At 46.5% G+C, this 23,853-nt stretch overlaps 1 protein-coding gene across 6 annotated transcripts in view; it reads right to left on the bottom strand.

The window, feature by feature from the left end:
- CLEC16A (C-type lectin domain containing 16A) overlaps positions 1-23,853 on the bottom strand; it is a 239,121-nt gene that overhangs the window by 190,923 nt on the left and 24,345 nt on the right. For all 6 annotated transcript variants that reach the window (XM_010370242.2, XM_010370239.2, XM_010370240.2 and 3 more), the window contains 6 exons: positions 23,388-23,536; positions 21,171-21,276; positions 19,349-19,472; positions 14,683-14,857; positions 12,685-12,738; positions 9,086-9,199 (listed from right to left, as the gene is read on the bottom strand). In XM_010370242.2, the coding sequence (XP_010368544.1) occupies positions 9,086-9,199; positions 12,685-12,738; positions 14,683-14,857; positions 19,349-19,472; positions 21,171-21,276; positions 23,388-23,536 (722 nt within the window). The remainder of the gene's footprint in view (positions 1-9,085; positions 9,200-12,684; positions 12,739-14,682; positions 14,858-19,348; positions 19,473-21,170; positions 21,277-23,387; positions 23,537-23,853) is intronic.

Genomic DNA, 23,853 nt, shown 5'->3' with positions numbered 1-23,853 from the left:
GCAGGCCTAGCTCCCTGACCTCAGTTCTCAATATTAGGCTCCCTCCTTAGGGGGGCTTCCCTCACCACACCTCCCAAAGCTGCTTCTATTTCCTTCCCACACCCAAATCTTAAATCTGTGAGGATGAGCTGGCTTACTGTCTATCCCCCACAAACAGACCATCAGGAAAGGGACAGATGTCTTGTTCATTTATGGCACCCGCCTGCAACTTGTAGGCGCTCAACAATTACTCACGGCAGGCATTGCACAAGGGAAGTATGGCAGCCAGCCTCTGCTTCACAGATAGAGCACATTCTGCTCATGTCAGAAAATGACCCACCCAGAACTCAAGTGTCACCCAGCACAATATTATTTGAGTGAATAAAGCTGTTTAATCTTATCTTTTTCTCTTTTTTAATTTTTTAATGGATGCATTATAATTGTACATGGTTATGGGGTACAATCTGATGTTTTAATACATGTGTATATCATGTAATGATCATATCAGGGTACTTAGCATATCCATCAACTCATGTATTTATCATTTCTTTGTGGTGAGAACATTCAAAAACCTCTCCTTTAGCATGATCTCATTCATTTGTGGAATCTAAACAAAGTTGATCTCATAGAAGTAGAGAGGAGAATAGTGGTTACAGGAGACTGGGCAGGGAGGGGATGCAGGGATGCGGATGGGGAAGATGGGGAGAGGTTGGTCAACAGGTACAAAGTTCCAATTAGACAGGAGGAGTGAGATCTCGTGTCCTATTGCACAGAAGGGTGACTGTGGTTAACAGTAAAGTATTGTATTTTTTCTTATTTGCCCATGAAGCTCACAAATCTGTTCCCGTGCTTATCTGGAGGCTACCAGGAAGCTGTCCTGGGGCCAGGTTATAAGCAACCCAGCAAGTGGTCAGCAGGCAATCAATTTCAGGCCAGCCAGGATCTGCTACTCAACTGGCCTCAGAACTCTCTAGGGAAACCCCCACTCACTAATCACCTCCAGGGATGAGAGCTGCACTGCCCTCAGGCATGAAACGAATGACTCACACCACCACCCCACTGTTGTGAACTGTGCTGGAATGCCCAGAAAGGGCAGGGAACTCTGAGAAGTGAGCCAAATGCCCCCTTCTTGCTCACGTGCAGCCCCCAACCTCCCATCAGGCAAAGCATTCCATAGCAAAACCAGTTTCAAGGACTCTGACACTGCCTAAGACTGGATGTCCACTGCTCATTAGAGATACGTGTTTGATTCCCATACCGAGACTTCTCATATCAAGACAATCAACGTTGACTGCAGGAACCATGCTAAACATGGGGACACAATGACGAAGAGGTTCCAGTCCTCTTCCACAGCAACTCCTGAGTCCTGCAATGGCACACAGGCGCCATGTGCCTCGGATGCTTGTTCTCTCCAAACCTCATCTCCTACTTCCCATCCCCTTGCCACATTGCCCTCTGCTCGTCCTCCAACACACTAGGCACCATCTCACCGCAGGGCCTTTGAACTGGCTGTTCTTTTTTTTTTTTTTTTGAGACGGAGTCTCGCTCTGTCGCCTAGGCTGGAGTGCAGTGGTGCGATCTCGGCTCACTGCAAGCTCCGCCTCCCAGTTTCATGCTGTTCTTTATGACCAAAATGCTCTTCCTCCAGATATCAACATGACTCACTCTGTTGCTTCCTTTGAGTCTGTGCTCCCACCTCACCTTCCCAACGAGGCCAACCCCAGTCACCCTACTGAGAACAGTAACACCCCAGTCTCTGAGCACTGCCCATGTCCATCCTCTGCTTCACTACTGTTTTCCCAGGGCTTCTCACATCTAATGTGCCCCGAGGCCTACTATTTGCTTTATTGCTCCTCTGTCTCTCTGCATGAGACCCAAGTTCCTGGAAGTCAAGGTTTTTGCTTTGTTCACTGGGTATATATCTCCAGGGCCTAGAACAGTGCCTGGCACACAGCAGATACCCAATATTTATCTGCTGAATATCTGAATAAACAATACTGACCTGGCTTCAGGTAACTCAAAGTCAGGTTAAAAATCTCAAATGTCCAAAGACGCTAGCTCAGTCATGAAAACTAACAATGCCACAGGGGACAGAGGCATACCTCATTTGTCTGTCCTCACCCTCAATTTTCTGATTTTAATTGAAACCCAGAAAAAGCCACCAATGGCCTGATACAACCAGAAAAGGTCCCCATTCTACATGGAGCTGCCTCCAGCCCATTCTGTGTCACACTGCAGGACAGATACAGAAAAGCCAGCTAGGGTCTGAGTCACAAGGCTGCTTCCCCATCTGCCTCCTGCCCCCATCCCTGCCCACTATGCCCACTCCATTGTTACCAGTTGGCTTCTACAGGATGTAGCAATGAAGGCCCCTGCCCCTTCTCTGGCTAGCTGGCCCAAGGTCAAAACTCCTGGTCTTTGGTCACAGTCACTTGCAGCCCTGACTGAAGTCTGCTCCCTTTGCAAGTACTAAGGGACACTCTGAGACCCTCCCCAGTTGTCCAGCCCACCTTCTGCCCCAGGAAACACGGAGAGGCAACTGTTTCTCAGACAACAATACGCTCCTTAGTACTGGACTTCATGTTGCACTCTGGATTTTGATTCTATCAAATCCTTTTAAATGTGAACCAGAGCTGCCACATTCAATACTTTGGTGGGCAAGAATGGCACCTGGGAGCTGTAACTGCATTGAGGGATTAGGGGATAGACCTCAATGGCAAAGCCAAAAGGGAGAATATACACCAAGCTCTAATTCCCTTGTGGGAATGTTTGCGATGGGTCAATTAAGGCCCTTAATTTATAGAAGTCTATTTTTACCCTTTGATATTCACAATCAACCTTCTCCCAGAAGCCTATCAGCATTTTCAGGAAGAAGAATGTATATGCCTTGGAACCAGCACTGATTATCTGGGGGATCATGAGTACAGTCAGGGTCACTAAAAGACTCAGGAATTCTAATCCTGGCCGGAAGAGGTGCTATCCAGCCCAATGCATTCAGCACGTAGGAGGCTAACATCAGATACAAGTTTGAGTTATAAAGAAAGCCCTGCAGGGTGGGTGCAGTGGCTCACCCAGCACTTTGGGAGGCCAAGGCGGGCGGATCACGAGGTCAGGTGATCAAGACCATCCCGGCTAACACGGTGAAACCCCGTCTCTACTAAAAAATACAAAAAATTAGACGGGCATGGTGGCAGGCGCCTGTAGTCCCAGCTACTAGGGAGCCTGAAGCAGGAGAAGTGAGAGGTATCCAGAGAATCATCTGGAAACCATCCTAACTGCTAAACTGCTAACTACAGACAGACTGTCAATGTCCTTATTTGGGAGTAAGCAAGCCTATTCTGCCCCAGAATCCTTAGACCCTGACTTCACAACCAGCCAACCATATGAACCTACATTAGCAGTTAAGTATTTATACTTTCCAGCTGGCTGTGATGGCTCACGCCTGTAATCCCAGCACTTTGTGAGGCCGAGGTGGGCGAACTGCTTGAGCCCAGGAGTTCGAGACCAGCCTGGGTAACATGGCGAAACTCTGTCTCCACAGAAAAAAAAAAGAAAAAAAAAGCAAAAGTTATCTGGGCATGGTAGCATGTGCCTGTAATCCCAGCTACTCAGGAAGCTGAGGTGGGAGGATCATTTGACCTGGGGAGGCTGAGGCTGCAGTGAGCTGGGACCATACCACTGCTCTCCAGCCTGGGCGACAGAGCCAGACTCTGTCTCAAAAAAAAAAAAAAAAAAAACAATATTTGCACTTTCCAGAAATTAAATCTGGGTCTGGCTGAATGGAGAGCACAGTATACACACAGAGGGCTTCACCTACCATCACTCAATGGCAACGGCTATAACACTGGTGCTGTTTCATCATCACTGTTATTACTAATACTTCTCCCTCTGTGCCTTGGTATCTGCTCAAAAGCCACCTCCCTGAGGGGCGCATGGTGTGTGTTTCCACATTCATCAGTCCAGAGACAGCTCGTAAGCCCAGGGAAGGAGGTCCCAGGTAGGAGGTGGAAGGTCACTGTGCAGCCTCAGGAACTAAGGTCACTATAATGACAACATCTAATATTTATGCACTTGCTGTGTACATAAAAAGGCTTTGGAGTAAGCACTTTACACAGCATTTAATTCTCATCATAAACCCACGTTTGCTATTCTCACTGGCGAGGTAAGAAATTGAGGCCCGGGAACACCTAGTAAAATCAGGGGCCAGGACTTGAGGAGCCCAGTGAAACTGGTTATAGCACCCACTCCACAAGGCTGCCTCTGGAGGTGGAACATGGAACAGCACCAAAAGCAGCCCACTCCAGGCCGGGCGCGGTGGCTCAAGCCTGTAATCCCAGCACTTTGGGAGGCCGAGACGGGCGGATCACGAGGTCAGGAGATCGAGACCATCCTGGCTAACACGGTGAAACCCCGTCTCTACTAAAAAAATACAAAAAAATTAGCCGGGCGAGATGGCGGGCGCCTGTAGTCCCAGCTACTCGGGAGGCTGAGGCGAGAGAATGGCGTAAACCCGGGAGGCGGAGCTTGCAGTGAGCTGAGATCCGGCCACTGCACTCCAGCCTGGGCGACAGAGCGAGACTCCGTCTCAAAAAAAAAAAAAAAAAAAAAAAAAAAAAAAAAAAGCAGCCCACTCCAAACCCAGCCACTGAGGCAAAGAGAAGGCAGCATTCAAGGGGCAGGCTAGGAAGTGATTTCTGCTCTGAAAGTCATTATGAGAATGTCACGAGAGCCCTTGTGACTCTGCTACCACTGCACCCACTGAGTCATTCATTCCTACACCGAACACCTCCTGGGCATCTCTGGCAAGCCCCAGGATGGCACAGGCATCTCCAAGACATGGTCCCTGTCCTCGTGGGACGAGGGAAGCCCAGGGAGGGCAGGGGTCAGGTCGTTCCAGTGCAATGCCACATCCCTCATCTCTCAGCAAAAGTACACAACAGATGGCTGCTGAAGGAATGGATGAACAGATGAATAAATGAACGAATGCAAAAATGCAGGAAACTATTCCACAGAAACCCAAGAGGAAAAAAAAGTCATCTAAAAAAAGTACCTACAAGTAATGATGCATATCCCAAATTCTAATCTATATGTTCATTCTGTAAAAACAACGAGATGCTAGCAGTTTCAGAATTAGTGTTCTCCTACTCAGTTTCCCCACACAAGAAACACTATCTGCTCTGCATTCGAATTATAGCAAGAATTAGCCCTTAGCAGGAACCATATGATTTTAATGCACAGACGAATTTCAATTAGACATTCATCTAACCATGCTGATTGTTTTCCATTTAACCCTAAATTACAGTCCTTTCAAATAACTGTGATCTCCCCTCTGCTTCTCTCTCTTCAATTTTGGTTTGGTTTTGTGAAAGGTCTGCTGGTAAAAATGAGGCAATACCAGTAACTTATCTACAAATTACGGGAAGGAGAAAGTAGGTTAAAAAAGACCAAGAAACTTAAAACAAGTATGATCAAACCACATCCGAGTTGGGCAGGAAACAATAGGAGACTGTTCTCGCTCATAGGGAAGGAAGGTAAATCGTACCAGGACTATTGTCAAACAACTCACAGAAGGAATTCAGCCTGTGCTCTTCCCAAACCTGAACGATAGTCATCAGATTACAACCAACTTCAACTTCACACTGACAAAAAGGTGAAAGGTAGTAACTGGAAGCAGAAAGCTGACACATGTGGGCTGGCAATTCCCTCCACACTACAGAGTCTCATTTTCAGTTCAGGTGTCCACCACAACCAGCACTTATGTCCCAAAGGCAGTACGTGTGTCTCTCACAAGGCAGATGAGACCTTCATCCCAAGAAGAGGCCATATCGGGAGAGAGGACAGATCTCTTAAAAACTTCCCCTGACAATGGTTCAACTACAGCCAGTGTCCTAAACTGAGAGGTTGCCAGTAACCTGCAATTTGCTTTTGCTCAAACGTAAATCCTATGTATCACTGTCAACATCCTGCTTGTGAAGGTGTACTAGAGTTTTGCAAGATGTTACCACTGGGGGAAACTGAGGAAGATCTCTCTGTATTATTTGTTACAACTGCATGCAAATCTATAATTATCTCAAGAAAAAATTTCAATTAAAAAAAAACTGCATAAAAGCGGGGCGCACTGGCTCACACCCGTAATCCCAGCACATTGGGAGGCTAAGGCGGGCAGATCACTTGAGGCCAGGAGTTCCAGACCAGCCTGGCCAACATGGTAAAACCTCGTCTCTACTAAAAATACAAAAAAAATTAGCCGGGTGTGGTGGTGCATGCCTGTAGTCCCAGCTACTCGGGAGGCTGAGGCACGAGAATCACTTGAACCTAGGAGGCAGAGGTTGCAGTAAGCCACGATCATGCCACTATACTCCAGCCTGGGCGACAGAGCCAGACTCTGTCTCAAAAAAATAAATAAATAAACAAATAAATAAAAATAAACAATGCTGCAAACCCGAGAGCCCAGCAATCTCTCATTTCGTCTTAGAACACCAAGTCTAGCTTCAGCACTGCAGAGGGTATCTTACAGTAAGACAATCTGAGATGAAGCCACAGCAGCCATCTTCAGGTCTGGAAATCACGCAACAGAAAAAAAAAAGGCCCAATACTTTAACATCAGTGTAGTCCCAGTTAGCAGTGGGCAGATTTCACAGTAAACACACTTCATCTGATGGGAGCAGGCTCTGTGAAGCTTCCTGTAGAAACGTGCATTGATGGGGACCAGATCTTCTGACTGTTGGAGAATATTCCAAAAATCTAGACTTTTCTTCCTAATTTTAAAGTTGGCAATTCATAAAATTTTCTTTTAAACACTGCACAGACCAAACCAAATGGGTCTAGTAGCCAGTTTGCAACCCATCAGGCACTTGATGGGCACTCTCTCTCTATATATATATACATATTTTTTTTTTTTTTGAGATGGAGTCTTGCTGTGTCGCCCAGGCTGGAGTGTAGTGGCGCAATCTCAGCTCACTGCAAGCTCCGCCTCCCAGGTTCATGCCATCTTCTGCCTCAGCCTCCCGAGTAGCTGGGACTACAGGTGCTCGCCACCACACCCGGCCAATTTTTTTTGTATTTTTAGTAGAGATGGGGTTTCACCATGCCTGGTCTTGATCTCCTGACCTCGAAATCCACCTGCCTCGGCCTCCAAAAGTGCTGGGATTACTGGCGTGAGCCACCGCGCCCAGCAGGCACTTAACATTTTGCCCCCATATCCATCAGCTCTCTAGAGCAGGGCTTGAGCTGCCTGTTTTCTAAATGGAGTGAAAGAACCTGCCCAAGGCCAGGTGGCTGGCGGGGCACTGGGCACCTCTAACCGGAGGCCCTGCTGGTTCTGCTGACTCAGCTTTCCGTGACTTACATTCATTTAGCAAATGCTACTTTAAGAAAGTTGCAGAGAAATATCTAGGGCCCCATAAACTCTGAGTCAGCTATACATTTGCCAGATCGTGTGTTGTCATGAGATGGACCGCTAGGAAAGTCTTTAACACATCACCCCTGTCACCTCTAGGCCAAATCCTCTCACCAAACAATTCTTCCCTTTAGAGCACTTGTAAGAGTTGAGAGAATGAGTTATGTGCATATCTGATCCATATTCATCTCTCTACTGTACTGTAAAGCTCGAATGTGGCACAGACTATTTATGACATTGTGTATCCCCAGAACTAGCATGATACTTGGCCCAAAGAAAGAGCTTCATCAACACTGCTGAATGAATTATGAAAGGGATAGGCCAGACAGGGGCCATGAAAAGGCCCCATTCAATTCAGCTGAACTAATGCCACCACCACTAACAAGCACAGAGTTTCTGGGAAGCTTTTCAGAGGCACTAATGCTCCCCTGAATAACAAAATGACCTGGCCAGACCATCATACACCAAAAACAGCGGAAGGGCAGGGGCCTCTTGTAATTGTACTCCATGTAGTGCTGGCCTTTCATCCACAGGGTCACATTTCACCCATTCATGCAGGTGGGGCAGCAAATCTATTACCCCAGGGTGAGCTGGTCCTTTTACCAGCCTGGCCACTGCCTGAGCACCAGGCTGCAGAGAGGAAACCTGTATGAAACAGCCCTTGTATAAAACACACCGTGCTCATCTCACTTACCCACTCTAAGCTCCTTATGGCAGGGATCTCACCTGTCACTGAATCAGCTGCAGCCTGGGCTCAGCATAAGTGAGATGAGTATTTGTGCAGCCCAGGCTGCAGCTGATTCAGTGACAGGTGAGATCCCTGCCATAAGGAGCTTAGAGTGGATAAGATCTTTGAAAAGAGGGAACCAGGTGCATCAGGAACCAGGCTATGGGTATGGTAAAGGCACAGGTTCAAAGGCACAAATGTTGGACATGCTAGGGGAAAAGCAAGTCAGACCAGGAATAAGGCAGCTGGAGCTAAGGACATGTGAGCAGGATGTGAGGGATGACAGCAGAGATATACAAAGGACAAGATGGGAAAGCTTCAAAAGAAGTCACAACACTGGCCATCAGGTGTTTTCCCTCAGTAGTGTACCAAATGGAACTCCAAGACTCCTGCAGACCACAAACATGCTACTTAGTCCAAAGCTGGATGATCATTTAAAACTAGAGATTACACATAACAATGCAGATTTCCTGCTTCTCTAGAAACATGAAAAAAACTTAGTAATCCTATATCCATATTTCTGCAGAACAGCAGCAGCCTAGGGTGGAACAGGAGCTGCTCGCCAAGGTGGCATATACGCTCCAATTTGCCACACCCCTCACCACTCTCTACTGCCTTCACCTGGGGCCTGAGTCATTCATGGATGTTCATCACCCAGCTTCTGTAGACATTAGCTCCTCTGATAAGGCATTTTCTGTGTACCGATAACAGTGTCTCACAGATACGCAACCTAAGGCCCAGAGTGGTACAATTCCATGTTTAAGAACACACAATCAATCAAATCCACGTGGTACCTGACCCCAGCTTCTCTTGGGTATGCAATCAAGACTCTGATTAGGTTCACTGAATCCTGGACTAGCTTATGCATCATCACTGCTATATACTCAGAACGTTAGTTTCTGATTTTAGAGAAACACGGATTAGCAAAATGAGCAATGGTTTCTTACTAAGGTCAAACAATCCCAAAGCTAATGACTTACAGAACTTCTCTGAACATCCTGTTCAGTTTTAGCGTACATCTCAGACAGATCACCATTCAGAATGACTTCAGCTAACGAGTTCACCAGCGGTGCATGATGTATAATTAAGAAGACCTGATGGAAAAAAAGAAACGGGATTTGCATGAAAGTGTGCCGTATTTTCAACCTCTTGCTTCCTGGATCAGAAGCGACCAGGCTGGGCTACCTAAGTCCTGTATTAAGCAGTAATTCCTATGATGTAAAATCCGAAGAATGAAGCACAGGAAGCAGGACTCAGTTCTACTCTCGTAAGGTCAGCCTCTCCTTCAGACTGTTGCCTATTTGGCTGGCTGCTCTTCCTCGGAAGGAAATGCATTAATGCGAGACTGTCCCTCATGGCTGGGTAAAGCCAAATCCGGCTGAAGTGGAGCAATGCGGGAAAGAACAGCCAAACCAGCACACTCCTTCCCTTCCACGGGCATTTTAGTGTCAAATTTGATTATGAGAAGACTAGAAGGCACTGTCCCAATACTTTAGTGATACAAGAAGAAGGGGCCGGAGAGTTTTGTTCCAATCAAGGACTTGGCAGAGGATTGGCTACACAGAGATTCCATCACGGGAAGAAGCTCTGACCCTGTGGTGGGTTTTGGCACACGGAGATTCCACAGCATCGTCAGTAGGTATGCGAACTCTGGGGCTGAAAACCACACGAGACAGAGGCAGACCCAACCGGGCCAGGATGTAAAATCAGAGGGCTGGCTCTGGGCTAAGCTGGCCCTGCTCCCACACCTGTTGCCCAATGTTCAGAGGACCAGCTTTAAGAATCAGGGTATTCAAAACTGTCTTGCAAAGCTGGCCTAGACACGCCTGCTATTTTGTTTAAAAATGTAAAGGCAAGAGGGTGTAGCACAGGGTGTGGCTTATCTACCATTTGTATACAAAAGCGTGTGCATGTTTGCATTTGCTTATTTACATATGCATAGGCCAAGGTTTCTCAATCTTGGCACTGACACTTTGGGCTGTAACTGAGTGTTGAGGGAGGCTGTCCCAGACACTGCAGGCTGCTTAGCAGCATCCCTGACCTCTACCCACTAGATGCCAGTGACACCCCAGCCTCAGTCATGACAACTGAATGTGTCTCCCCAGACATTGCCAGGTACCCCCTGAGGGGCAAAATTACCCCTAGTTGAGAAGCCCTGAGATGTCTCTGTTAGGACACACGAGAACCCGATAACCCTAATTGTCTCTGGAGATAGAAGTCAGGAGCCTGAACAAAACTAGAAAAGAAACCCGGTTTTTACCTGTTTGAACTTTTTAACTTTAAAAAACGTTAAAAAAATTATTTTTTAAAAAGTGAAGATAAAAATCAACACAGGCTGCCTCTGGGGAGTGAGGTTGGGTGCCCAGGGTATAGACTGAGAGAGGGACTTTTCCCATGCTATGTTTTGTACTGTTTGAACAAGGGGAATATATTATTCCAACAAATACATAGAATTCAAATTAGATAAAAGGTACAGGCAGAATGGCCATGTGGCACCTCCCTATAAAAAATGGCCGATAAAAATCTTTTTTTAAAATACTGGGAACCTTTTCTAATACAGAGACCGCACAGTATGATTCAATGAGTTAACCCATGTCCAAGGTTTGGCAGGCCCTCAAATGTTAGCAATGATGATTCTTCTCACCTTCCTTATGGCCAAATTCCTGCCACACATCACGCTACCAGCAAAACAAAACACTGATCACTGTGGCCATTCATTCTCAGATGTTACGTACCTTGTACGAATGCAGCCTTAACTGATCATTTATTCCTTGTTCTTTTCAGTCCACAAGCATTCAGTGAGCACCTACAAAGGATCCCCTGAACAAAGCAAACAATTCCTGCCTGTGGACAGGCACAGTGCTCATCTTCCTGGCTCTGAACCCGAAAAAGAGGGAGGGCGAGGAACTGCAGGGTACATGGAAGCACGTGCAGGCCAGACTCAAAAAGCCTGGCCCAGCTGCCCACACCACACTCTGTTAGCAGTTTAGTTCTAGGAGGACAGCATCACCTGTCACACCAAATTAATGTCATCCACGAAAATTTTCATGGTTTTCTAGTTATGCTTGTAAAATAATTTGCAAGTATGCAATGATTTAATATTGAGGTAGGGGCTTTAAGGACACAGGATTTATACCTGATTTAGGTTTTCCACACATTTAGGTCATATTTTCATTAAGCTAAATGAAAATGCAGCGGGAAACAGGGCTCTACGTTGTTTATTTTTAAAAGGGATCTATTACTCAAGTTTAAGGAATACCGAATTACAAGCTATGTTTTCTGTGAGATATTGAGACAAGTAATTGGGTGCATGGGCTCCTGGTTCTTTACAAAGCAAACCGGCGAGGGAGGAGTCTCAGAGAAAAGGCGTAACTCTCTCCACTGACGTTCCCACCGTGGGTGGCTGGCGGCCATGCTCTCTGGAGGAGACCCTGCCCGGGCAATGCTCCAGCAGCTGAAGGGTCCTGGGGATGCTTTCCATGTGATTCCTGGGGCTGAGAACTGGTTTGCTTGGGTCCTGCTGGACTCCCAGAATCCCAAGCAGGAGATGCCGGCAGACTTGGAAAGAGGCAGCAGAACAAAGCTGCCAGGAGAGGCTGGGGTTTGCGCTCAGCGCCGTACAGAGCAGCATTCAGACAAAGTTGGCCCCGTGCAGAGCTCTAAGCAAACAGAGCCCCAGAATAGGACTTCCGGCTGTGAGTGATAGTCAGGACATGTCCGGATCGGCCTACCTGCTGGGGAGGAGGTGGCCTCTGAACCTCTCCTCCTGGGCCAAAAAGAAAAAACCCCGCCCCAAATTCAAAACAGCTGGGGATCAAGTTAGAAGGACAGTTCCTCATCAAAGCAAATACCTGTGCCATTGCAAAAGCGGAAACAGAGTTCTGGGTAAATGCTGGACTACTTGATAGTCTAATGAGATGCCCTGAGAGTCTGGACTGCTTGTAATAAAAATATTTTTAAAGTTATGTAACTGGGTCGCCATGGAGTTTTTCCCTTCTTGTAAATATTACATAATTACACGAAGGAAACACACTTGTTTAAGGAGGGGAGGGAGACAAATTGGCTCAAGACACAAATCTGAGAGCTAAGGCTGCTACAAGATCCCTTCCACGAGGTAATCTGGGAACTAGAACCGCGATAAAGCCCTTTAAAAATAGCCTCATTTCAGGAAGTTTGTTACACCAAGGTTGCTATATGTATGCACGCTGTGGGTTCTGCAATGTGGGGCTTCATTCAAAGCTGCATGAGTTAAAAGCGCTGCAGCCCACATTTCCAGGATATTTCAAGCACTCAGTTGTTTTGGAAACCTCAGTCTTCATGGTAAAAAATCAACTACACAAGTCAGGTTTGGTTTATTTTTCATTTCTCTTTGGATTTCCATCTCCTACCATGAAAAAGATACACACTACCTCTATTTAGTGCCTGGAAAACAGAAAGCCCCTTTGTTTTGCTGTTATTTTACTTTAGGATGGGGGACACAGAGAAGATGGGGTGATAAGGCCTGGGGATTTCCTGCAAGGCAGTGGCACACCAAGGGACCCCAAATGTAGTGGGGACATTGGTGAATGATCAAGCATACCTGTGACAGAAGATAAAGAGACACCGGCAGGCTAATTTTCGGCCGTTCTCCTCCCTAGTGGGGGGTGGCAGGAAAGAGAGAGATCAGGTCACACAACCGAGCAGCACAAAATACACAAAGCCAAAAGCCTTCTGTGTGAACAAGGGCATCCTGTCCCACTGACTTCCTCCATGGCCCTAGGGCTGTCCTTTCCGGGTGCTACTCAAAGTCCACTCTGCAAAATCCCACTCAATACTGTTTGTAAGGCCACTATTTTTCCACCTGAGAAACCTTTCACCATTAGTCACAGATGAGAGGCTGACCCCCGAGAACTTGCTCCTTAAGTTACCAAGCACGTTCATTTCCAACAGCTGGGGCACTGGATGACCCGGCAGGAGAGGCCTCCTGGAGGCTTGTTCTCGGGAAGTTATTTTCAAAGCATGGGGGAGGAGGTTTAGGGCACTGTGGCCTTGGAAAAGCCCCTCGTTTATACTGAATTTCAAGATGCTCCATTTCACACCCACCCTGTGAGAGAAGAATCGTTAGGCCCTCATTTTGCAGCTGAAGAAACGGGCTCAGGTTATTTGCTTTAGGTCACAGAGTTAGGAAAGGGAAGAGGCAGAATTTGAACCCAGGTCTGAAAACTCCAATTCTCATACTTTGTCTGTGCCTCCCAGAGCCGCCTCTGGTAAAGCTAAGGAGCTTATTCACTTTTACAGTCTTCTCACACACACGCTCTGTCTGTCTCAGGAAATAAGAGGAAAGGAAAGGAAAACCAGCGTGCTTTGAAAGGAAAGGAATCTCCCTCAGGCTCAAACCTCAGTCCTGGCCAGGCACGGTGGCTCATGCCTGTAATCCCAGCACTTTGGGAGGCCGAGGCAGGCGTATCACCTGAGATCAGGAGTTCGAGACCAGCCTGGCCAACATGGTGAAACCCTGTTTCTACTAAAAATACATTTTCTTTTATTCACTCATCTGTGGTGAGAATCCTCAAAACTCCATCCCCTTGGGACACCTCTGCATGGTGACCAGCTGGCTCTGTCCTGCCTCCTGCTGAGGCCCCTTTACCTCCAGAGGAACTACACAGAGGCCTCCCCTCCAGAAGCAGCATTCCTCACGGAGGGGGCCCTGAGAACCAGCAGCACAGAATCAGAATCACCTGAGGGATAGGTGAGACACGCAGATTCCTGGCCCCACCCTAGAGCAACAGAACCAGAATCCCTGAGACTGGGAGAGAAACTGAGGCCCTGCATGTTACCAGCCGTCATCCCCACAGGCCTCTGAGGCCTGCTAACAGTGGACGGTCACCACCCTGGGACCCTTCCCTGAGTGTGCTCCATGGCTTCCCTCCGTGCTGCGCAAGTTCTGTCGCTGTCTGCATCTTCTGCAAATCAGTGGGTTCTGGCAACTACCAGGAAAAGTTACCGGGGAGGAGAACACTTCAGGGAAGGATACACAAAAACCAAAACCCTACATTTTTACATGTTTCCTGTTTCCTCCTGAAGTCGGTAATCTTTCCTTATTCACTTTTATAGTCTTCTCACACACATACTCTGTCTCTGTCTCAGGATATAAGAGGAAAGGAGAGGAAAGCCAGCATGCTTTGAAAGGAATCTCCCTTGGGCTCAAAACCTCAGTCCTGGCCGTAATTCCAGGCCCAAGCAGGTGTATCACCTGAGGTCAGGAGTTCGAGACCAGCTTGACCCACATGGTGAAATGCCATCTCTTCTAAAAAGTACAAAATTAGTCAGCTGTGGTGGTATGCTCCTATAATCCCAGCTACTCGGGAGGCTGAGGCAGGAGAACTACTTGAATTCAGGAGGCGGAGGTTGCAGTGAGCCAAGATCGCACCACTGCACTCCAGCCTGTGTAAAAGAGCAAAACTCTGTCAAAAACAACAACAACAACAACCTCAGTCCTGGTTTGCAATGCTCAGGCCCATTCCAGGGGACTAGGGACTGTTCTTCCCCACTTCTGAAGATGGCCTTCAGCCAGCGGGAGCCATGGGGCCGGACCCACCTTGTCCTGGTTCTCCAGTGAGTACACGTAGAGGGGCAGGAAGAGCCTGTTGAGTAGGTGGTCCGTGAGCACATCATTGAGGAACTCACAGTTGATGATCAGGATGTCATTGAGATAGTGCAGGTGGTCTAGGTGCTCTGCCACCAGATCACTCAGTTTCCCCCGATTCCGGTGCCTGCCACGAGAAATGACCACCTCAGCCTGGAGGCCAACACTAGGAGCCTTTGAGCCTAACATCGACGGCCTGAGACTTAGGTCACTGGGGGTTCATCCATATAACCAATATCTGAGTTAGTCTCAAGAGACACTTATCCTGGCCACTGCTGGGGAGATACACAAGGGAAAATGGGCAGGTTTACTGCAATCAATTTTAGGGGACGGCTGGGGTCCCCCAGAAAGTGGTAAACAAAGCAAAACGCTGCTAAGTTCTTCCAGCAAGCCACTGCATAAGCACAGCTACTAGCCACTGTGGCAAGATCCCCTGGCTCCCCAGATAAGCAGCATTAATGGAGCAATAAATCCACTGTAATTAAAAAGCTCCAGAGGAGTTCTTAAGAGAAAAGCAGGCCTCCACAGCTGTGGCCACCCCAGTGGCCCTGAAGACATGCAGACATACAGCAAAGACATGACACCCCTCCCCCAGGCCCCTGCCCTGGAGGTCTCCGTCTCCCTGCAGTTAGCAACAGCGTGCTGGGGGTGGGGGGCCAGGGGGTAATGTCTCTTGGGTGGAGTCAATCTCACACTCCAGAAACAGCTGGTGGGGATGCTTTCACCACCTCCAAACCAGTATGCAGCAAATACTAGCTAGGCATTTTGTTTGTATTATTATTACCCAACTGATAGATGGTCATTTTTGACAACGGCAAATTAAAATACAAAAGCAAATAGAATTCAAAGTCTCAACCCCACCACTAACAGATATTCACTATTAACATTTTGGAACTTATAACCCTAATGTCTGTTTTTTCTACATTTTTACCTCTCCTAGTAGTAGTCACATCTAAATACAGATGTCACATTTCTATCCATCTAACTGTATATACTTGGAAAAAAAAAAAGGTAAAAAAAGATGAATTCTGCTTCTTTTACGTAATTCTGGATAATTATTCCTTTTATTTATTTATTATTATTTTTTGAGACAGGGTCCTGTTCTGTCACCCAGGCTGGAGTGCTGTGGCATGAGCACAGCTCATTACAGCCTCAACCCTAAAGTTCAAGGGATCCTCCCACCTCAGCCTCTAAAGTAGCTCAGATTACAGGCACCTGCCACCATGCCCAACTATTTTTAAAATTTTTTTGTAGAGGGTGGAGGGGTCTCACCATATTGCCCAAGCTGGTCTCAAACTCCTGGACTCAAGTGATCCTTCAGCCTCGGCCTCCCAAAGTGGTAGGATTACAGGAGTGAGCCACTATGCTCGGCCAATTATTTCTTATACTTCAACAAGATATTTCACCTGCGTACAGACTGGGATCACATCTGTAATCCCAGCACTTTGGGAGGCCAAGGCAGGCAGATTGCTTTAAGTCAGGAGTTCGAGACCAACCTCGCCAACATGGTGAAACCCTCTCTCTACTAAAAATACAAGAAAAAAAAATTAGCCAGGTGTGGTGGCATGTACCTGTAGTCCCAGCTATTCAGGAGGCTGAGGCAAGAGAATCACTTGAACCTGGGAGGTGGGTTACAGTGAGCCAAGACTGCACTATTGCACTCCAGCCTGGGCGACAGAGCAAGACTCCATCTCAAAAAAGAAAAGAAAAAAAGATATTTGCTAAATATGTTGTAAAGCCTAACAGTATAATGAATGTCTACGAACCCACCGTGTGCCTGAGGCCTAGAACATTTATGCACAATGTTTTGCACTTACTTTGGAACATTTTCTCTAATGGTATATTTAAAATACCTCACTTTTTAATACTTTGGTTTAAAAAAAATCAAAGTAATATACGCGGCTAGGTTTAAAACTCAAATACCATTGATAAGTTGATAACGAAAAAGAGCAGCTCCTGGCCCAGGCTCACATCCTCCATTAATTTTTGCTTTTCTTTGAGACAGTGTATTGCTCTGTCGCCCAGGCTGGAGTACAGTGGTACAATTTCAGCTCACTGCAACCTCCACCTCCTAGGTTCGAGCAATTCTCATGCCTTGGCCTCCCTAGTAGCTGGGATTACAGGGGTGCACTACTATGTCTGGCTAATTTTTTTATTTTTAGTAGAGATGAGGCCAGGCTGGTCTCCAACTCCTGGCCTCAAGTGATCTGCCCACCTCAGCCTCCCAAAGTGCTGGGATTACAGGTATGAGCCACCACACCCAGCCCTCCTCTACTTCTCCCCACTGTCCAGAGGCAGTTACTTGTTTCTACAGATAGTTCCTCCCATATTTCTAGAAAGTCTGCATGGACTTCTGTTTTGCAATTGAGCCATTTTAGGTATTTTCTATTGACCTCCTGTTATGACAGAACTCTTCCGTTCTCTCTGCCCCTTCCCCCGAAGTAGTCATCAGTAATTGGGGTTGATGTCATAATATTCGCCGTGAAGCCAAATAGAGGACTATGATTTCATTTCCTTGCTTGTATAACTTTGCTCTTTCTGTAGTTAAGTGTCTCATTATGTCTCGCATCCACGACTGTTTAAATCCACAAGGCTTCTGGCTTTCCCAATTGCTCCGCTGGGTCTGCCATCTACCCATCCTTGCTTCTTCCCCCATATCAGATCTCATATTCTATCTGCCTAGCTCCCCTCCCCCAGGACACTTCTCATCGGGTCCCTTTAGCATCCTGACCCCATTTAGGTGCACCTCTCACCAGGCCTGGGTAAAGCTGTCACCCTGGAGCAGTGGTTCTCAAGTGAGGGTGATTTTGCCTTAAAGGGGACATTTGGCAATGTCTGGGGACATATTTGGTTGGTACGACTGGGGAGGGGTGCTACTGGCATCTAGCAGGTAGAGAGGCCAGTGATGTTGCTAAAAAGCCTACAATGCACAGGACAGCCCCCACAACAATGGTACCCAGTTCAAGAGGTAAATAGAGCCAAGGGAAAGAAATCCTGCTCTGGAACTTCTAATCATCCCTCTGAGGACAAAAGCACCAACCTAATCTCTTTTTTAAAAGAGATTTATCGAAGTATAATTCACATACCATAACATTCAATTATTTAAAGTAGACAATGTCACAGTTTTTGGTAGATTCAAGAGTTGCCCACCCATGATCACAGTCGATTTTAGAACACTGTTATCTCCCTGCAAAAAAGCTCCTTACGGCCAGGCGCTGTGGCTCACACCTGTAATTCCAGCACTTCTGGGAGGCCAAGGTGGGAGGATCATGAGGTCAGGAGTTCAGGACCAGCCTGGCCAATATGGTGAAACCCCATCTGTACTAAAAATACAAAAATTAGCTGGGTGTGGTGGCACACACCTGTAATTCCAGCTACTTCAGAGGGTAAGGCAGGAGAATCACCTGAAACCAGGAGGCGGAGGTTGCAGTGAGCCGAGATTGCACCACTGCACTCCAGCCTGGGTGACAGAGCAAAACTCTGACTCAAAAAAAAAAAAAAAAAAAGCAAGCAGCCCCTTACTTGGCTGGATGTGTGTCTCACACCTGTAATTCTAGCACTTTGGGAGGCCAAGACAGGAGGATTGCTTGGGCCTGGGAATGCAAGATCGGCCTGGGCAACATGGCGAAACCCCATCTCTACTAAAAATCAAAAAAAATAGCTGAGCTTGGTGGCTTAGGCCTGGTGGTCTTAGCTACCTGGGATGCTGAGGCGGGAGGATTGCTTAAACCTAGGAGGTCAAGGCTGCAGTGAGCCATGATCACCCCACTGCTCTCTAGCCTGGGTGACAGAGCAATACTCTATCTCAAAAAAGAAAAAAAAACCCTATACTCATTAGCAGTTGCTTCCTAAGTCCCCACACAACATCCTAGCCACCAATCTACTTTCTGCCCCTATAGATTCACCTATTTTGGGCATTTCACTAGGAATAATGCTTTTGAGGTTCATCTATGCCATACCAAGTGTCAGCGCTTCATTCCTTTTTTTTTTTTGAGACTGAATCTTGCTCTTTTGCCAGCCTAGAGTGCAGTGGCACGATCTCTACTTACTGCAAATTCCGCCTCCTGGGTTCAAGCAATTCTCCTGCCTCAGCCTCCCAAGTAGCTGGGACTACAGGCGTGTGCCACTACACCCAGCTAATTTTTGTATTTTCAATAGAGATGGGGTTTCACCATGTTGGCCAGGATGGTCTCGATCTCTTGACTTCGTGATCCACCTGTCTCGGCCTCCCAAAGTGCTGAGATTACAGGTATCAGCCACTGCACCTGGCCCGCTCTATTCCTTTTTATTGCCAAACACTACTCCATTGTACAGATAGACTACATTATGTTAATGCATTCATCAGCTGATAGAGGCCCTTGACCTTCTCACCAGCTGTCTAGCGGCCCCATCTATGGCTGTAGTGAATTGATTTACCCCACCTGCTCTGGGAGGCGTCTGAGTTGTTTCCAGCGTTTCATTATTACAAATAGGTGAGCAGGACCTTTTAGAGTACGGAAGTCCAGGCTACACAGAGGTAGGGGAGTGCCGTTAATGTGTTTGTTTTTCCTTGACAAAAACAGAATTCTCCCGTAACCACCCTGTCTATCTACTGAGTGGCCCTGGGGGTGTCACCTACTCCTCATCTGTCTGCACGCAGTCATCAAGTTCGATCACGTGGCTCCCGATGAACCAGACCAAATTGGAGAAGTAAGGAACAGCAGTTTTATCTCGGATGTAGTGCAGCATGGCCTGGTTATCCACTGAGAAAATTCACAGAAGAAAAAAAAGTCAAGCTACCAAAAATAACTTGGGGAAGATTAAAAAAAAAACAAAAACAAAGCAAAACCCAAAAACCACAAAGAAAAAGCCCTCTGCTATAATCTGAAATTGTCTGTCTTTCCTGGAAATACTTAAAAATGTTTATCTTATTCATAAAACTATAGTCATCAAGGCAGTTCTTATGATATTTTACTTAAATTAGTTGAGCTAAACATTATTAGTGCATGGGAGAGCCTACTTATCAGTAGCAGATTGAGCTAGACTACACTGAGAATTACACCATTCTCAAGCAAGGTTCCTGTATTTATACATAAGGATAAATTAAGAAAGCAGAAAACCAGAGGTTAATAACTTACATGACACTGGAATAACGAACACAGGAATCGTCATTGAAGGAAAGGCAAAAAACAGACAACAGTTAACAGGATTAGGACCTGGGAAGGTGAGAGAGCTGCTCAGAGGGAGAGAGGCTAGGGCGGGAGGCATCTGCACAGAGAGAGAAGGTTAGAAGGGGACAGCAGAAAACAGAGCAGGAGGCAGCAGAACCAACTGTGGCTTGGACCAGGGTCACACACTTAGAAGCCTGCCCGATTGGCTGGTGGCCAGAGGTCCAGCATGTGACCTGGGAGCATGGGCCTTGACCCCAAAGGGGCAGCTGCTTCTGTGCCAGCTGACCCCCTACCCCTGCAGGACTATGGGCTTCAACTAGCCCAATCTGCATCTTCAAGGTGCAAATCCAGATTTTCATGGAAGACCTCTCAATTTTTAAATACTGGCAACTACATATTTTTTGAAAAACTAAGCCAATTAAAACATGTCTGATGGCTGGATATGGCCCACAGGTCCTCAGTTTGCGACCCTGGATGGGTCCAGCTGGGCTCTTAGAAAGGTTCTTAAATTTAATGTAAGACCAGTGCTAGGCTGAAGTGAGTCCCTGAGGTGCCCCCACCCTCATTAGGGAGTAATAACATTTTGATTCATGAAAGTCAAAGCCCTTTCATCCCTGAGAAAATAGTCCCATCTCTACTGTGGTGACTCCAGGGAAAATAACCCAGGCATTAGGCAGAGAACTTCCAAGCATCGCCTTGGAAGGGCAATTCCAGTTCAGGAAACCTGTGGCCAGGAAGACTTTGTGTCAGTGCAGCAGAGAGTGGGGGAATGGCTTTTTCCCTGGCGCAATATTTTGGGCATTAAGAATATCTTGAGGGAAAGGAGGAATTTGTTAGTGCTGCGCTTTGCAGCCTGTTGGGAATACAACATTGCCCCCTGCTGTTCACAGTGTGACATGCTTTTAAATATTACTTAAAAGTCAAATTACTTAGCTGTATTAAAGTATACTTCACAAGCCAAGACACAAAAATTTAAATGACACATTAAAAAGACAATTTTGCTTTCTCAAATTCTAAAACATAGTCACTCTGAATCCCACACGTGCCTCTCAGGACATCCTACTTTCATGTAGCAGCATGAGCAAGACTTCCACATGCCTGGAGAAGGCAAGGATTTCCATGAGCGGCCAGCTAAATGCTAGGGGATTCCAAGTTTTTCATGACAGAAGCTGCCATGGCTCATCATCGTTGCGCTCCCTCGTGACAATCAGAGAGCCATACGCACACACACGGGAGCGCTTGCTGCCAAGTCGGAAATCAGCCGAGACACAAGCCCATGAGGACACTCACCTTTATAGACGTTCAAAGTTATGGTTCTTACAGCAATTCTAACCATGCTTTCAGGGTGGTTGAAAAACTTGATGGCTTCTGTGTACAGGGCAAAGTCATTGGTGTGCTAAAACAAAAGAAATAACGAAAACAAATTACAAGCCCATAAGCCAGGCCTGGCCTCACCCCAACTCTCTGAATTCCGTCAGAAACTTCAGAAAAAGCCAAAAAAAAAAAACGTTGCCAATGTGAACTGTTAAGTCAGTGGTTCATTCCCAATGGGGAATGTGGAAATGGATGGGAAGGCAAAGCCACGGAAGAAGCAGAAAAGAGTCGAAGTCCGTGTGGTGGTGCATACCAATAGCACCAGCTACTTGGGAGGCTGAAGTGGGAGGTTGGCTTGAGCCCAGGAGTTGGAGGCTGCAGTGAGCTGTGATCGTGCCACTGCACTCCATGTTGGATAACAGAACAAGACCCTGTCTCAGGAAAAAAAAAAAAGAAAAGAAAAAAAAGAAAAAAGAGCAGTAGTAGTGGAGTAGTAGTAATCACTGATTCATTGGCTGGGAGTGGTGGCTCATGCCCAGAATCCCAGCACTTTGGGAGACCACGGTGGGAGGATCACTTGAGGTCAGGAGGTTCAGACCAGCCTGGGCAATGTGACAAGACCTCATCCCTATTTTAAAATTATAATTAAAAAAAAAAAAAAAAGTCCAAATAATGTCAGATCTGGGTTCATTACCTGTTCTACCACTTATTTTTTTTTTTTTTTTTGACATGGAGTCTCGCTCTGTCGCCCAGGCTAGAGTGCAGTGGCATGATCTCAGCTCACTGCAAGCTCCGCCTCCTGGGTTCATGCCATTCTCCTGCCTCAGCATCCTGAGTAGCTGGGACTACAGGCGCCCACCACCACGCCCGGCTAATATTTTGTATTTTTAGTAGAGACGGGGTTTCACCGTGTTAGCCAGGATGGTCTCCATCTCCTGACCTCATGATCCACCCGCCTCGATTACAGGTGTGAACCACCGCCCCCGGTCTTGTTCTACCACTTCTAACCTGTGCAATGCAGTATTTCTAAACCTCTGTTTCTACATCTATAAAATGGGGATAATAACATCTACTTTATGGTTTCCAGGATTAAATGAGATCATTTCTGGTCCCGTGCTTACCCCAGCACCTGACACCTAAGAAGTACTCAGTGGGATGCAGGGAAACATGAGGGGAAGACTGGTGGGAGCCTTCTGAGAAAATTTTCTTTGGAAGTTAAAAAGGGACACAAGAAGGGAAGTGATCTCATCAGGCATTTTGGCAGCTGCAGCCACCCTGTGACCATGACGGGTTGAACCTGAGGATGGCTGCCAACCGTATAGTCAGCAGAGCAGCAAGATGGGAAAGCCTGGGTCCTCGCTGATATGGTTGAAGCACACGATGAACCAGCCCCAGCATGGCCAGTGCCTGGACCTTTCAGTATGGGAGATACATTGACCCTATTGTTCAAACTCCTTTTAGGTGTGAGGACAGGAGCAACTTTTTTATTTAAGTTGTTCATTTTAATAATTCTCCCAAAGAATGTCAGGGACATTATCTTATCAAGAATAGCAACGTCTATGATTGTAGGGAGCTACGTACATACTAGGCACTTTGAAGACATCATCTCATTTAACCCAACCCCTAATAACCCTACAAGATATATATTCTTATCCTCATTTCTCAGATGAGGAAACTGAGGTTCAGAAAGGGACTGGGGCTTCCTGAAGGTGACACAGCAGGGAAGTGACAAAGCCAGCCCCGACTGGAGCTCCAGTCATGTTTTCCCACAGGGCAACACTTCCCCAAGACAACATCTGGGCATGTCTCCTCTCTGCCAAGTATAAAGCTCTCAGAACAAACTGAATTTTACATTAAAAATGGAAAGGCCGGCCAGGCGCTGTGGCTCACGCCTGTAATCCTAACACTTTGGGAGGCCAAGGTAGGAGGATCGCTTGCGCCCCAGAGTTCAAGACCAACCTGGGAAACATAATAAGACCCTGTCTCTACAAAGAATTAAATTTTTTTAATAGAAAGGTAACTTATTTAATTAAAAAAAATTTTTTTAAGCATGCCAAAGTCAAAAGTATTGCCGTGAAAATCCTAACAAGCATATAAGAGCTTTGTAAACAGACACAAGACCATCCAGATCTAAGGCGCTGCCATAACTAGTTTAGCTTTACACCCACATGTGCCCCTCTGGCAATTACTTACCTCATTATAAAAGAAATGGACAGTGTGGTTGTTGAGTTTTAACGAAAGCGTTTTCAGGAACGATATATAATAGGCCATAATCTCCTCATCAGAAAAGTCAAACTTATGAACGATGATAGAATTTACATAGTTATTTGAGAGCAAATAATCTAGAGGGAAAAAAAAACAAACAAACAAAACAGATTAACTCTCGCTGGAGAAAAGATAAGCCAGGTAACAAGCAGATGACCACATTAATGTACTTGAATTAGGTAAGCCTCTGGGTTGCTGGGATTAAACACACTAACTGGGAAGAGCTTAACTTTTAACCAGCAAAGAGATCATCTTCGATGCACAGTCACCAGGAAGTTCAAAGGCATCACCGGAGACCAGCCCTTCCCCGCCCTCCCACCCCAAATAAAAAAAAAACACACTCCAACATTTTCTTTTCATTGATGGCAAAGTTCAACAAAGAGCTGGGAGTAGG

Source organism: Rhinopithecus roxellana, chromosome 20, assembly GCF_007565055.1.
Source record: "Rhinopithecus roxellana isolate Shanxi Qingling chromosome 20, ASM756505v1, whole genome shotgun sequence".
In the NCBI taxonomy this organism is placed as follows: Eukaryota; Metazoa; Chordata; class Mammalia; order Primates; family Cercopithecidae; genus Rhinopithecus; species Rhinopithecus roxellana.
The sequence above is the reverse complement of the archived record's forward strand: the minus strand, read 5'-3'. Positions and strand labels throughout refer to the sequence as shown.